Source organism: Podarcis vaucheri (assembly GCF_965113315.1).
Source record: "Podarcis vaucheri genome assembly, chromosome: 5".
In the NCBI taxonomy this organism is placed as follows: Eukaryota; Metazoa; Chordata; class Lepidosauria; order Squamata; family Lacertidae; genus Podarcis; species Podarcis vaucheri.
In genome coordinates this window covers 13541996-13557981 of record NC_138763.1, presented here as the reverse complement: position 1 = coordinate 13557981, position 15986 = coordinate 13541996, and the positions used below count along the sequence as shown (strand labels likewise).

At 44.0% G+C, this 15986-nt stretch overlaps 1 protein-coding gene across 6 annotated transcripts in view; it reads left to right on the top strand.

Moving 5' to 3' along the window:
• NAALADL2 (N-acetylated alpha-linked acidic dipeptidase like 2) overlaps positions 1-15653 on the top strand; it is a 668594-nt gene extending 652941 nt beyond the window's left edge. For all 6 annotated transcript variants that reach the window (XM_082224107.1, XM_082224108.1, XM_082224109.1 and 3 more), the window contains one exon: positions 14749-15653. In XM_082224107.1, the coding sequence (XP_082080233.1) occupies positions 14749-14947 (199 nt within the window). In that variant the 3' untranslated portion in view covers positions 14948-15653. The remainder of the gene's footprint in view (positions 1-14748) is intronic.
• Positions 15654-15986: the final 333 nt, after the last annotated feature.

The following is a 15986-nucleotide window of genomic DNA, read 5'->3' as shown; positions in this document are numbered from 1 at the left end:
CTGCCCGCCCCCTGTCCCCCCAAAACAGTACTTCTGTCTTGTCAGGATTCAACCTCAATCTGTTAGCCGCCTTTCCTCCTATGTAATGCTTAATGCCAAGATAGGCAGAAATGGAAAAGGTGAAAGGACACTGAGATGTAAGAAACATCCCTTCTGCCAATCACAGCTTTCGAACGAAAACCATTATTTCTGTCCCGTGCAATCCTGTGCAGGCTGCCTCAGACGTAATATTTGCATGAAAGCTACTCCCAAGTAAGTATGCATAGGACTGCGGCCGTAAGAATTTTAATCTCAGCGCTATTTTACTGATAGCATTTTAATGTTTCTCTGTGTGGAATAATACTTGTTCATTCAACACTGCAAGCTAGTTTAGTATGTGCAAAGTTTATTATATATGCTGTGAAGCATCTGCTTCTCCCACTTGCAGAGTGAAATGGTTTGCTCTAGGAACAGACATAATGGTATTGTGCTATAGCTCTGGATCTTGGTCACACAGAAGCAGAAAGGAGGAACCATTTCATAGGGGGAGAGCTCTACCAACATCTCTTTAAGTCTTCATGCATAATAATAACCTAATAACCATCCTGCATTTGCCTGCATTTCCCGAGGAAACACCATCCTATTTGTGCCTTGTGTATATTTCAAGTGTATATTTAGAAAAAGGCTATTTAGCATACAGTCTTAATAACCTCTCATTTTGGTGGCTGATTTGTTTCATTAAGTAGGGTAAGCCAATGAGCTAAAGAAAGAGGGAGAATTAATTTAAATATATGAACATATTTGACTTTTGGACAAATATAGCTATAGTCATGGGAAGCAGAACAGCATGTGCCATAATTGTACCTGGTTTTGACAAGCATTTCAGTGGTTTTTACATTTCAATGTCAAGCGGTTGTCAATAGCATCTCACCATAACTCGTAATTCACTGATTATTATTTTTTTAAATCATTATTTCACAAATGTTTTAGGGAAGAGCAGAGTAGCTTTTATATTCTGTAAGTAGCTTTTACATTAGAATATAAAATAATTCCTTTTAAAACTTTATGGTGATTTTTTTTTTTTTAAGATCTACATAATTACACTAAGCTATTTACACATGCATGATACTAAAGGTTTAGTTGTTTGGTTTGGTTTTGTGGCCTGATGGAAAACATTCTCTTTGAATCATCTGGGCTGCTTCAGTATGGCCAAGTCCTATGCCTCTCCAGATATTTTTAAGAAGCAAGGGCTGGAGCTCAGTCTGTAGAACATCTGTTTTGCATGCACATGGTACCAGGTACCATCCCTGCCATCTCAAGAAGGAGTGATACATGCCCCTGTATGGGAATGCTGTAGAGCCACGGCCAATCAGTGAAGGCACTATTGAGCTAGATGGTTCAATGGTCTGATTCGTTACAAGGCAGCTTCCTGTGTGCCATAACAAAGGACAACAGTTCTCTTTTTATCACACTCCACCCATAAATCCACCTAATGCATGCAGCAGTAGCAAGAATGCAAGCTACTCGAGACTGGTACCTGTTGTCACTTGCCCCATTCTCAACCTCTGTGCATTCAGCAGAGGGTGAGGAAAATATCTGGACCTTGCGCATGCACATGTGTATATACTAGGGGTGCACGCCAATAATAAGATTTGTTGATTACAACTGCAAAAGACGCCTGCTTCTTGGGAGAAAAGCAATGACAAACCTAGACAGCATCTTAAAAAGCAGAGACATCACCTTGCCAACAAAGGTCCGTGTAATTAAAGCCATGGTTTTCCCAGTAGTGATGTATGGAAGTGAGAGCTGGACCATAAAGAAGGCTGATTGCCGAAGAATTGATGCTTTTGAATTATGGTGCTGGAGGAGACTATTGAGAGTCCCATGGACTGCAAGAAGATCAAACCTCTCCATTCTGAAGGAAATCAGCCCTGAGTGCTCACTGGAAGGACAGATCCTGAAGCTGAGGCTCCAATACTTTGGCCACCTCATGAGAAGAGAAGACTCCCTGGAAAAGACCCTGATGTTGGGAAAGATGGAGGTCACAAGGAGAAGGGACGACAGAGGACGAGATGGTTGGACAGTGTTCTTGAAGCTACCAGCATGAGTTTGACCAAACTGCGGGAGGCAGTGGAAGACAGAAGTGCCTGGCATGCTCTGGTCCATGGGGTCACGAAGAGTCGGACACGACTAAACAACAACATTGCAATACATACATTAAAAGAGTAGGATTCTATTTTAATCTTTCCCCAAAACTAACTGGCCCAGAATCTAACTGGCAGCCAGTGCAGTAAGTTCAGGATTGGTATAATATGTTGGAACCATCTTGCCCTGGTGAGCATACTGTAAAACATACAAATGAGATTTCTAAAATGCAGTCTTCAAACTCATATGCAGTACAGTCATACCTTGGGTTGAATGTGCTTCAGGTTGAGCATTTTCAAGTTACGCTCCACAGCAACCCGGAAGTAATGGAGCGCGTTACTTCCGGATTTCGCTGCTCGCGCATGTGCAGACGCTCAAAATGCTGACATGGGCATGCGCAGATGTGTCTTACATTCTATTCAGGATGCGAGCAGGGCATCCCATTCACATCCCGAGGTACCACTGTACCAGCAATCATGCTGAGAACCAACAGTCATGTGATCTGTAGTAATACTGAGAAGCAGAGGTGCTTTGACCCAAAGAAGGTCTTCTTCGGTGGTCAATGTACAAATCTTAATGCTGTCACTAGAGGTGGACTGTTTAACTGGTCTGTATCAATATTCTGAGCTGTCCAGTCATGGATGCAATTCATAATGCTTCATAATAAATAAATGTTCGGGGGGGAATTAAAGACCGTAGTCTGATGAAAATATTGTCTACAGGAAACTCACCATTTTGTGTGCATATGATAAGTCTGGAAAAATATAGGTTGATATGAAGTTAAGTGTTTTTCTCATGCCCAATCCACAATTATAAAGGTAAAGGGACCCCTCATCATTAAGTCCAGTCACGACCAACTCTGGGGTTGCGGCGTGACTCAAAGAAGTAGGAGGCCCAGGGTTCACTCTGATTGCTTAGAAATACACAATCGCTTTGAGGTCCTCTCCCCTAGCATGGAAGACGAAGAGCAGACTCCATTTGAGGATCTCTCCCTCATTACAGTCGATCAGGTATATGAAGACGAGCAGCAAAGTCAGTCCTCAGGGAATGTGCAGGCGACCTTGGAACGGACAGCTCACGGAAGAACCCCGACCAAACCCAAGAGGAGGCGTGTAGTGGTGATAGGGGATTCCCTACTGAGGGGAACAGAAGCAGTGATCTGTGGGCCTGACAAGATGTCTCGGGAAGTGTGCTGTCTCCCCGGGGCTAAGATCCAAGATGTAACTGAACGACTGCAAGGAATCATAAAACCCACTGACAAATACCCCTTCCTCTTGGTTCATGTGGGAACCAATGACACTGCAAGCAATAGCCTCCAGAAGATCAAAAGAGACTACGAGGCTCTCGGCAGGAAATTGAAGCAACTAAATGCACAAATTGTCATCTCGTCTGTCCTCCCAGTTGAACGACGTGGCCCAGGGAGAGAGGGGAAAATAGTGGAAGTGAACAGCTGGCTTCGCAAATGGTGTAAACAGGAACGGTTTGGATTCTTAGATCACGGACTGCAGTTTCTTGAAGATGGACTTCTGGCAAGTGATGGGCTGCACCTCACAACGGTTGGGAGAAATGTTTTTGCCAAAAATCTCAGAAACCTCATCAGGAGGGCTTTAAACTGACTAATGTGGGGGAGGGAGACAGTGCTCCTGAAGGTAGGAGCCTATCAATTAATGAAGATGATCATCCAAATGTCATAGACCAAATGGAGAAAACAGCACGCGGACCTAGTGGTGGGAGGAAAAAATCCTTAAATAAGAGACACGGGGGAATGATTAATGGACTTCAATGTCTGTACACTAATGCGCAAAGCATGGGAAATAAACAAGATGAGCTTGAGCTCTTGGTACAGCAAACTAAATATGACATAATAGGCATCACTGAAACCTGGTGGGATAAGTCCCACGATTGGAATGTAATAATGGGGGGATACAATCTATTTCAGAGAAACAGACCAGACAAGAAAGGAGGAGGAGTGGCGTTATATGTCAGGGATGTGTATACCTGTGAAGAGATCCAAGATTTAGATCCTCAAAGCCAAAGTGAGAGCATTTGGGTCAAAATTAAGGGAGAGAAGAATAAGAGAGACCTCATTGTGGGAGTTTACTATAGATCCCCAAGCCAAACGGAGGACATAGATGATGCCTTCCTGGAACAGATGGCCAAGCATGCAAAAGGAAGGGAGATAGTAGTAATGAGGGACTTCAATTACCCGGATATTTGTTGGACGTCAAACTCAGCCAAGAGCATAAGGTCAAACAGATTCCTCACTGGCCTTGCAGACAACTTCATTGTCCAGAAAGTGGGAGAAGCAACAAGAGGAACAGCCATTTTAGATCTGGTCCTAACCAATGTTGATGACCTGGTTAGTGGGGTAGAAGTGGAAGGATCATTAGGCGCGAGTGATCATGCTCTTCTGAAGTTTACTATACAGCGGAAAGGAGCAGCCAAGCATACTAGGACTCAATTTCTTGACTTTAAGAAAGCCGACTTCATAAAACTTAGGGAAGTGCTGGGTGAGATCCCATGGACAACAATACTAAAAGGAAAGGGAGTTCATGATGGCTGGGAGTTTGTTAAGAGGGAGATACTAAAAGCACAACGTCAGGCAATACCAATGAGACGGAAACATGGAAGGTGCCTAAAGAAGCCAGGGTGGCTATCTAAAGAACTTTTAACTGAATTAAGATTAAAAAAGGATGTGTACAAAAAATGGAAAAGGGGGGAAACCACCAAAGAGGAATTCAAACAAATAGCCAGCACATGTAGACACAAAGTCAGAAAAGCTAAAGCACAGAATGAACTCAGGCTTGCTAGAGAGGTTAAAAGCAACAAAAAAGGCTTTTATGGGTATGTTCGTAGCAAAAGGAAGAACAAAGAAACTGTGGGGTCACTCAGAGGAGAAGATGGTGAAATGCAAACAGGGGACACAGAAAGGGCTGAACTACTCAATGCCTTCTTTGCCTCAGTCTTCTCCGATAAAGAAAACAATGCCCGACCTGAAGAATTTGGAGCAAATGATTCAGCAAAGGAAACACAGCCCAGAATAACTAAGGAGATAGTACAAGAATATTTGGCTAGTTTAGATGTATTCAAGTCTCCAGGGCCAGATGAACTGCATCCAAGAGTATTAAAAGAACTGGCAGATCTCAGAACCACTGGCAGTCATCTTTGAGAATTCCTGGAGAACAGGCGAAGTCCCGGCAGACTGGAGGAGGGCAAATGTTGTCCCTATTTTCAAAAAGGGGGAAAGAGAGGACCCAAATAATTACCGCCCAGTCAGTCTGACATCAATAGCAGGGAAGATTCTGGAGCAGATCATTAAGCAAACAGTCTGTGAGCACCTAGAAAGGAATGCTGTGATCACCAATAGTCAGCATGGATTTCTGAAAAATAAGTCATGTCAGACTAACCTGATCTCGTTTTTTGACAGAATTACAAGCCTGGTAGATGAAGGGAACGCAGTGGATGTAGCCTACCTTGATTTCAGCAAGGCATTTGACAAGGTGCCCCATGATATTCTTGTAAAGAAGCTGGTAAAATGCGGTCTTGACTATGCTACCACTCAGTGGATTTGTAACTGGCTGACTGACCGAACCCAAAGGGTGCTCATCAATGGTTCCTCTTCATCCTGGAGAAGAGTGACTAGTGGGGTGCCACAGGGTTCTGTCTTGGGCCCGGTCTTATTCAACATCTTTATCAATGACTTGGATGATGGACTCAAGGGCATCCTGATCAAATTTGCAGATGACACCAAACTGGGAGGGGTGGCTAACACCCCAGAGGACAGGATCACACTTCAAAACGACCTTGACAGATTAGAGAACTGGGCAAAAATAAACAAGATGAATTTTAACAGGGAGAAATGTAAAGTATTGCATTTGGGCAAAAAAAATGAGAGGCACAAATACAAGATGGGTGACACCTGGCTTGAGAGCAGTACATGTGAAAAGGATCTAGGAGTCTTGGTTGACCACAAACTTGACATGAGCCAACAGTGTGACGCGGCAGCTAAAAAAGCCAATGCAATTCTGGGCTGCATCAATAGGAGTATAGCATCTAGATCAAGGGAAGTAATAGTGCCACTGTATTCTGCTCTGGTCAGACCACACCTGGAGTACTGTGTCCAGTTCTGGGCACCACAATTCAAGAAGGACACTGACAAACTGGAACGTGTCCAGAGGAGGGCAACCAAAATGGTCAAAGACCTGGAAACGATGCCTTATGAGGAACGGCTAAGGGAGCTGGGCATGTTTAGCCTGGAGAAGAGGAGGTTAAGGGGTGATATGATAGCCATGTTCAAATATATAAAAGGATGTCACATAGAGGAGGGAGAAAGGTTGTTTTCTGCTGCTCCGGAGAAGCGGACACGGAGCAATGGATCCAAACTACAAGAAAGAAGATTCCACCTAAACATTAGGAAGAACTTCCTGACAGTAAGAGCTGTTCGACAGTGGAATTTGCTGCCAAGGAGTGTGGTGGAGTCTCCTACTTTGGAGGTCTTTAAGCAGAGGCTTGACAACCATATGTCAGGAGTGCTCTGATGGTGTTTCCTGCTTGGCAGGGGGTTGGACTCAATGGCCCTTGTGGTCTCTTCCAACTCTATGATTCTATGATTCTATGATTCTATGATTCTATGATTCTATGATTCTATGATTCTATGATCTCACTTTATTAGCCGAGGGAGTCGGTGTACAGCTTCTGGGTCATGTGGCCAGCATGACTAAGCCGCTTCTGGCGAACCAGAGCAGCAGACGGAAATGCCGTTTACCTTCCCACCGGAGAGGTACCTATTTATCTACTTGGACATGCTTTCGAACTGCTAGGTTGGCAGGAGCAGGGACCGAGCAATGAGAGCTCACCCTGTCACGGGGATTCGAACCGCCAACCCTCTGATCGGCAAGCCCTAGGCTCTGTGATCGTCCTTATCGTCCCTATCCACAATTATAGATGGTGCCAAATTCTAAAAGATTGTATTTTAATAAAGTGATGCCGCTTAATGATTCCCCAATAATTAATTCAACACCTGTGGGCAAAAACTGTGGGCAGGGCACCAAACATGTCTAACCCACCCATCAATACCAGCAGACTCAAGAGTGCAGGAAGGCTTCACTCTTTCGAATGCTGTTAAGCAGGGGAATGCGAAGCAATTGGGCACTCCATTTGCTTGCCTTTTGGTGATTTCCAGCAGAAGCAGATGAGGGCAGAATTAGCTGTCTGGCCCATTCCCTACATTGTGAACACAACACCCACTTCCTTTTGCACCCATTGTTGAATCCAGCACCTGTTTCCCTTCTGGTCCTTTTCCATTCCGTAGGAGCATGTAAACTCCATAATACCCCCACTGCTGCCTCAGCTTAACCCCTGAAACAGTTCAACCTCATTATCAAAAAAATAAAATTAGTTCTTGCATTATGGAATATTACAGTTTAAGCCATTTGCAAAGGCTTGGCATTATCTCGTTTGATTTATTTAAGACGTGGCATAATACAAGTTACTTTCTGGCTGGTATGGGTCTTATTCCATGCCCATTTCAGCTAATGAGAAACAATGTTTGAATAGAGGGCCATTATTTCTATCACCAAACGAGCACATTTTTCAGTCACAGAAATGGCTCATAAAGACAGTGGAAGGTCTCTCCCCCCCCCATCTTTTAATAAAATTCCTTTTGTATGTACCTTTGCCTTAGTTTATTAAGGCTGATTTGTCAGCTCCATGAAGAGGTTTTATCTCCTTCAGAATTGCTGTCTGGCGTTATTAATTACTTTTCCCAGTTTGGCGCTGTACTTTTCGGGTTGCTATGATGTGTCATTGAAATGGACCCATTAAGGATGAGTGATGTGTGTAGTAATTTCATTAGTGTCATCAATAATGCATTGCACTTTCCTTTTAAGAATCTCTTTGTGCGGGTTGCAGTGACTCTGTGTATTATACTTATGCGATCAAAATGGTTAAGTTTGGAGGGAGGTATTTCGAAGTGATTAGGGATAGGGATTGGACTGATGTCATTTTAATCACGTAAATATCAAAGAATTATGGCCATCAAACTACTGTGGTCAACAGAAAGAGGACTGTGGCTTTCTGGTGCCTCAAATTCTTCTATTATTTTCTGCTAAGACACAATAAAAACAGCAAGTGCTTTGTTGTTGTTGTTGTTGTTGTTGTTGTTGTTGTTGTTGTTATATTTCATAGAATTGTAGATTTGGAAGAGACCCCAAGGGTCATCTACTCCAACCCCCTACAAATGCTGGGATCCTGCCCATGACCATCCATGGGTGGGCTTGAACCACCAACCTTCTGGTTACTGCCAGACACATTAACCCATCGCACCACTATTTATACATTGCCTTTTCCCTTGGGGATTGCTAGGAGTATTTTCCCCAGACTTTTCTACTACTCCCATCTAGTGGCCAACTCAGCATTGCCAGTTTCTGTGAACTGCTGGTGGGCAGAGTGCTGTTGTGCTCAACGTCCATCTTGCAGACTTCTCACAGGCATCTGGTCTGCCACTGTAAAAGCAGGAGGCTGAACTAGAAGGGCCATTATGTGGAGCTCCAGTGGCCGGCTCCAATTAGCCCCTCAGAAGAACAGAAAGGGCCTGTGGATCACTGGCAGAGCAGATTATTTGCATGCAGAGAGAGCCATGTTCGGTTCCTGGCATCTGCAGTTAAAAGGAACTTAAGAATGCAGGTCAGTGAATGACCTCTGTCCGAGACCTTGAAGAGCCATGGCTATTTGGAGCAGATGGTGCTGGACTAGGTGGACTAATGATCTGATTCATTAGAAGGCAGCTTGATATATTCCCATGCTCTAAATTCATGTCCTATGCCCCTCGGTTTCTTAAATCTTTCTTCTGCCTTTTAGCTTTGCCCTTGTTGGAATTCTTGGTACTGTGGTCTTTCTTCTGCAATAATGCAGGCAGGATTGTAGCTGTAAACTAAAGCAGAGGGCAGTTTTGGGCAGCGCTGAGAAACACTCCCTGCTTTTCATCGATTTGTTCGCATTCCTTGTCAAAAGTTTTCTCCATTTATTTCCATTGCCCTTGCGTTCCACCGCCTTCATTTGCCGTGAGTCACGATGATGTCATCCTGTCATCTTTTCTGATTGCTACCCAATGCACAACATTGTGACGTCACGTAACATTGTGAATCAGATAAAAAGTGAATGTTTGCAGAAAGCATCTGCACAAACCTCTGTCCCACCAAACAGGGGCTTTCTATGAAAACCCCAAATTTGCACAACTCTAAACAAAGGGGTGGGGAAACTCAAGCCTGAGGGCCAAATGTGGCCCTCCGAGAATCTTTACCTGGCCAGGCCTAACACACTCTCAAGCCAGACTCCCTACTGGCTCTAGTGATCACAGCAATTCTTCCCAGTAGGTCTTGCCCCAATGAGGTGGTTGTGTGGATGGAAGGTCCTTGCCTTCCACCTCTCTCTAAGACTCCTTCTCCCTGGGTCCTTCCCAAGGCATCTAAGGCTCCCTCATCTAGTGTCCCATTGCTCTCCCCTCCTCATTTTTCTCTGTGTTCTGGGAGACGGGAGGCGAAGACTCCCTGGACTCCAGCAACCAACCTCATCTCTGTCTCCTGGTCCCATCCTCTCCTGCCTCTGATTCTGGTTTGCTCTCTGCTCCAGCCTCTTTGTGCTCATTAATCAGCTTCCAACATCTCCTCCTCCTCCTACCCCCAGTCTGTTCCCTCTTCTCCTTCTGACCACTCATCATTGTCCCTCCACCAATGCCCCTGGCTCTGAGCCTTCTTCCCCTGGGGGTTCCCTTGGGGGTTCCCCAGTTGGTGCGGGTCCCACCAGTCTTCAGCATCCAGTCAGCCCATGACATCAGAGGACAGAGGGATGTATGCAGAAACTACCCCTGCTGTCCCAACATAGCACTGCAATGTTGGAAACAGCATGATGGCAACATTACTGCTGAGCTGCCGCCATGCTGTTTCCGTCACAACAGTAATTTATTATTGCAAAGACTTCAAAGGGTTGCAGGAGGCAGACAACCCCCTGCTGGATGTTTTGGAGCTTTTTGTTGCTTAAATAATAGAATCATAGAGTTGGAAGGGACCCTGAGGGTCATCTAGTCTAACCCCCTGCAATGCAGGAAACTAAACTAAAGCGTCCATGACAGATGGCCATCAAATCTCTGCTTAAAAGCCTCCAAGGAAGGAGAGTCCACAACCTCGCGAGAGAGACCATTCCACTGCAGAACAGCTCTTACTGTGTCTGTATTGGTTGACACATTGTATTTCAGCTGCTCATAAAGCAAAAGATTGACCCTGGTACCTGGTTGGCCAATCTTGCTGAAAGAATTCTGAGGAAGGGAGAGCATTGGTCAGACTTTCCATCGCTGTCCGATATGTTTTCCAGCTCCCAGCTACAATGATGTATTTACACCCAACCACGGTTTAGAGGCAGCGAAGAATTTAAAATGTTTCCGTTATGCTGGTTTTAGTGTCTTTGTGGGGTAAGTTATGGCCTTTATGCAAAGGAGACTCTAAAGGAAGCATTTCCAAGTGCACTTTCTAAGTTGCCATTTAACCTGTCACTTTTTTTTTTTTAGCCAATCCCTCTCTTCGAATAGTAATTAGACGTCTCCGATAGTGATCTGCAGAAAATACTCTCTGGTAGTCTTCTGGGTGACTATCGCTGGCAGTTTTATTACTAATTTGGAGTTGCCACTGGGCCTGTCATGTAATTAAGTTACTAATGGAGTGTCTTGGCTGAGCTGCTTTCTTTTGTTATTTTTTCCCCTCCTCTGTCCGTTCATTTTATGAATTCCTTTGTATGTGTTTGATGATAAACTCCTGCCTGCAATCGCTCACCAACCTTCTCCCCCCCCCACCATTATTTTCCAACATCACGCAATATAGTTTACAATCAAAGGTGCCCCTGGGTAGAGATTTATGATATTTACATACTGCTCTAATTAGGATAATGATTACACCTGCTTTAAGATAACATTTATTACCTGCTCTAACAGACCCACCAAAGCCTAGTGGAAACCAACTGAGTAGGGTTTTTTGGGTTGTTGTTTTTTTGCTTTTTTCCAAAAATGCTTTTAATCCTGCTGTGCTTAAAACAAGAGACATATAATAGCTTTGCTTCGAAGAATAACAGTGGAACCATTCGACTGGGAGCCCTTTCCTGTTCTCCATCTCCTTGCTGCTTTCTCACCCTCTCAAGCAGTGTTCTTCAGCTTACCTTGCTTTTCCATCTCTATAATCCAGACTGCCTTCAGTTAGGGCACCTGGGACTTCCTCCAGAATGCCTTGAAGTGGTTTGCATCACTGCACAGGGACTGGCAGGTCTGCACAGCTGACATCTAGCTATAAGTTCTCTTGCTTTCCAGGAAAAAAGGTCTTGTGGCTTTTCCTGCTCCCCTTCTGTGATTCAAGTTGCTGTTGGACTGCAGTTCCCATCATCTCTGACCACTGGCTGAGCTGCCTGGGAATGATTGGATTTGTAGTCCAACAGCATCTGGGGACACATGGCTGAAGGTTGCTCTCTATACCCCACCCCCTTTCATGCACACAAAGAATCTGCTTCTTCTCCACACATTTGTTTGTTTGTATCCCGCCTTTCCCCCAGAACTGGAACTCAAGAAGGCTCACAAAAATTAAAACAAACACAAATAAAACACCAAAAGCCAAAAACATTAGAATCATAGAACTGTAGTGTTGGAAGGGAACCCAAGGGGTTTCCTTTATAAAGTAATAATATTTTTATTGGTTTTTCCATGTATACATCCTTGAACAATATTTCTCTTAACAATTTTCCATGTCCTCCCCCCAGACTTCCCTCATATTCCCATTTTGTTTTATCTCCATATTACTCACCCTGCGTGTTGTTTCGCCCAAAAAATCCCCATACATATAATCTTACTTTTTGTTATATACAATTGTGTTTGTTTATTCAAACCCTGCCAGTGAGTCCAATTCTTTATGTTGCTTCTTCATGTATGTTGTAAATGGTTCCCATTCTCTTTTAAAGCCTTTGTTATCCTTTTCATGTAATTTATCTGTTAATTTTGCCAGTTCTGCATATTCCATAAGTTTCCCTTGCCATTGTTCTTTTGTTGGCATTTCTTCTGTCTTCCAAGCTTGTGCTAATATAATTCTTGTCACTGTTGTTGCTTACATGAATAATTTTCAATTTTCTTTTTAAAAAATCTTTTTAAAAAGGGGTATCAATTCCTAACCCCAGCAATGCAGGAATCTCAACAAGATATCCATGATAGATGACCATCCAACCTCTGCTTATAAACCTCCCAGGAAGGAGAGTCCACCACCTCTTGAGGGAGTCTGTTCCACCATTGAACAACTCTTACTGTCAGAAAGTTCTTCCAGATCTTTCCTTTCTTGCCACATGAATCCATGGTTTGGGTCCTGTCTCATAATACTAGAACTCAGGGACACCAAATGAAATTGAATGTTGTGGATTCAGGACAGACCAAAAAAAAAGTATTTCTTCACATGGTCATGTGGCCAGCATGACTAAACCACTTCTGGCGGTTTCCATGACAAAAACCGGAACGCACTGAAACATTGCTTACTTTCCCACTGGAGAGGTACCTATTTATCTACTCGCACTAGTGTGTTTTCGAACTGCTAGGTTGGCAGAAGCTGGGACAGAGCAACAGGAGATCACCCCGTTGCACGGATTTGAACCGCCAACCTTCCAATCAGCTAGCCCAAGATGCCCAGAGGTTTAGACCATGGTGCCACCCGCTCCCCTATTTCTTCACACACAGTACATAGCTAAATTGTGGAAGTCACTCGCATAAGATGTAGCGATGGCCACCAGCTTAGATGGTTTTAAAAGATGGTTAGACAAATTAATAGTGGAAAAGGCTATCCTTGGCTACGAGTGAGGATGCCTATGGTCTATCTCCATTCTCCAGTTGCTGGAGAGCTCAAGTGCAGAGAACCCTGTTGCTCTCCATTCCAACTTGTGAGCTTCCCATAGGCATCTGGTTGGCCAAAGTAAGAAAAGAATGCCGAACTAAATGAGCCTCCGACTCCGCAGACCCAGCAGGGTTTTTCTTACATTCTTCTGAGAACAGAAATACATTGAATGCCTTATCAAGCACTGTGGCTAAAGCGTATCCTCCCTCAAACAGGGCACGTGTTGCGGTGAGACCTGGAGACTGACCTCCTGGTTGTGGGTGGGTATATTGGGCAGCCACAACACCTGATTAGTAGGTCCCTCATTGCTGGGTTTAATCTGGTCAATGGGGAGCTGACTAATCGGACCGAGGGGCCTATTTATACCTATGCACGTGACCCAGAGCTTCCTCTTTCAGCTCGTGCATCGGAACACTCGCCCACCTCTCCCTATATTTAGGGCATTTTGTGATTGACCTTGCTATGCCATCGTGTGTTGTCCGTCGTTGGGGCAGGGGCATGGCAGGAATTTTCCCCACTTGGCAGATTGGCTGTTGCCATTTGGGTTTCGCCTGCCGCGTAGCAAATTGTCACAACTTATAAGGTTGCGGATAGGCTCTGGTTCTGGTGGTAGGGATGGGAGAACAGTTTCGCCATCCCTATGTGAAGTATATTCTATTAAAGGAATCCAAGGACTCAACTTGGTTTGGTCAACCCCCGAGAGGGGGTTGTGCCCGTGCCTGAGTCCAGGGGAGCATCTGGGGAGTGGACATATCCTGTTCCCGGGCTTTCCGCCTACCTCAGGTGTTTACCCTTGGCTGACCTATGATAGAGCTCTAGGTCAGCGCTACCTGCAAGGGTGCAGGGAGCTAGTTGAACCAGAGCCTATGCAACCACTCACTTTCTGCAATCAATAAAGTTGTGGCCTAAATTCTGCCAAAAACCAAAACTAAAATTTGAGTCAAGTGTGAGTTTATTTAGGCGGGAGGTCTCTGGGTCTGAGCAAAGTAGTTAAAGCACTGTTTCTGGTCTTGGAGTTATTCTGAGTTTTCTCTATCAAAACACTTTATCACAAGTCCATTTGATTTGGAATGAGGAACTCCATTCAGAAACAACCCCACTCTGTATGTTACAGCTAACCAATCAGCCCACTGTGCATTATCCACGAACCAAACTATCACATAAACTAACATTTCAGAAAATCCTCCCCTTGTGAAAATTATGTATCCAATTTTGTGGTTCACTGTCCCAAACACACGATATTACTTTTTGACGTGGCAATAATATTTGGGAAAATCTTTGGGGAGGTGTTGCATGGCTGTACTTACAACCGTGTAAGATTTACATTAGTTCCTTGGGGATGGGGAACACCCCGGTGAGATGAAAGAACTATTGAGTATGGGGATCAGGCTGTTATTCTTCTCAATGAGAAAATGTTAGTGGGATGTCGTGGGGCTGGGGCTGTGATATATATTTCATCCTGATTGACGATGTTTCCTTTGATAAGATTTGTAGATGTACGCTCCTGGAGCGATGAAGGGGCACACTTCTGGGAAGGCAGATAAAATATACACAGTCGACTTCTGAGCTTGCCGCGGGTTAATGTTACAGTAGGTAATGTGTATCATTTGTAAAACGTGGCTGCCACCTGGGGGCATCATCGATGATTTCAGATGATTTCAGATACCTGTTTTCATCTGTTTGAGTCAAGCATTTACTGTTTCTTATTGTTCTTTTTCAGAAACATCCTTTACAGGCTGGATGAAAGGACACACCAATTTTCAGTACTGCTAGAGGCGGTGGAACACTGCAAGCTGCATCAGTCAAATGAGACTCTTCAAGCAGCCTTGTCGAAAGTGCTCAGCAGCCTCAATTCAGCTCAGGTTTCTTTCAAAGCAGGACTCAATGTCTTTGAGGCTGCCTTACTAGGAAGCAAATGAGGAATCTGTCTCTTTCACGTGTACACACACACCTACACACAGGGAAGAGCCTTGTTTACATTTTGCAAAGGAAAACTCTGAGCTGGACCAGAAATTGTACGTGGTTGAAACTTTTCCTTTCTTTTTTCTTTTTTTGACTCTTTAAAAGAGTCCCTGTTTCACGGCACCATTTTGTACAGTTAGATAAATCTGAAGCAGCCTTTTGCACTGTTGACAATTTATCATGTACTTCTATTTCCAAATGATATATGGAGGAAAGCTAACTCTTTGGAATGTGTTGGTACACACAAAATCAGCCTTGTAAATGAGCCCATGAAAGCTAGTAGACTGCAAAGCAAAGGACTAGCTTGCTGTGACTGTCAGGAGAGGACAAAGGGCTGTGTCCTCCTTCCAGAAGCCCTGTCGTTCATCTTCATGGAAGTCCATGTACTCACTAAGCGGGTGCTTAGATATAAGGTGGAATATCTCTGAAAATTTCATTTGCTTTATTGAAAAGGGGGTGGGTGGAGATTAAGACTCAATATCATCATAAATGTGGGGGGAAATAGATCTTTGGATTTAGAAGATCAGATTTGGACTCAAATAACGAATTGAATTGGGGTGAAACAGAACAGATCTGAAACATATTGGACAGCTTCCAGATATTAAAGATACAAGGCAAATCTTTTTTCTACAAGAAATCCCATATATATATATATATATATATATATATATATATGCAGGTTTTGGTGTCTTCGGGTGTCTTCCTGTGTAAGAGTGGCCCTCCTTCCTTATATCAAGGGCACTACAGACAAAATCAGCAAAATCCTCCATAAACACAATATCAAAACAGCCTTCTGCACCAACCAAAAAATAGCCAATATCCTCAGAAACCCAAAAGACAAAATCCAGCTGGAAAACCAAGGGGTCTATGAAATACCCTGCAAAGTCTGCCCAGCCACGTACATTGGACAAACAAACAGACGAATAAATGCACGTATCGCAGAACACAAGAATGCCGTCAAAAAAGAAGAAAAAACTTCCTCTCTTTTCCAACACA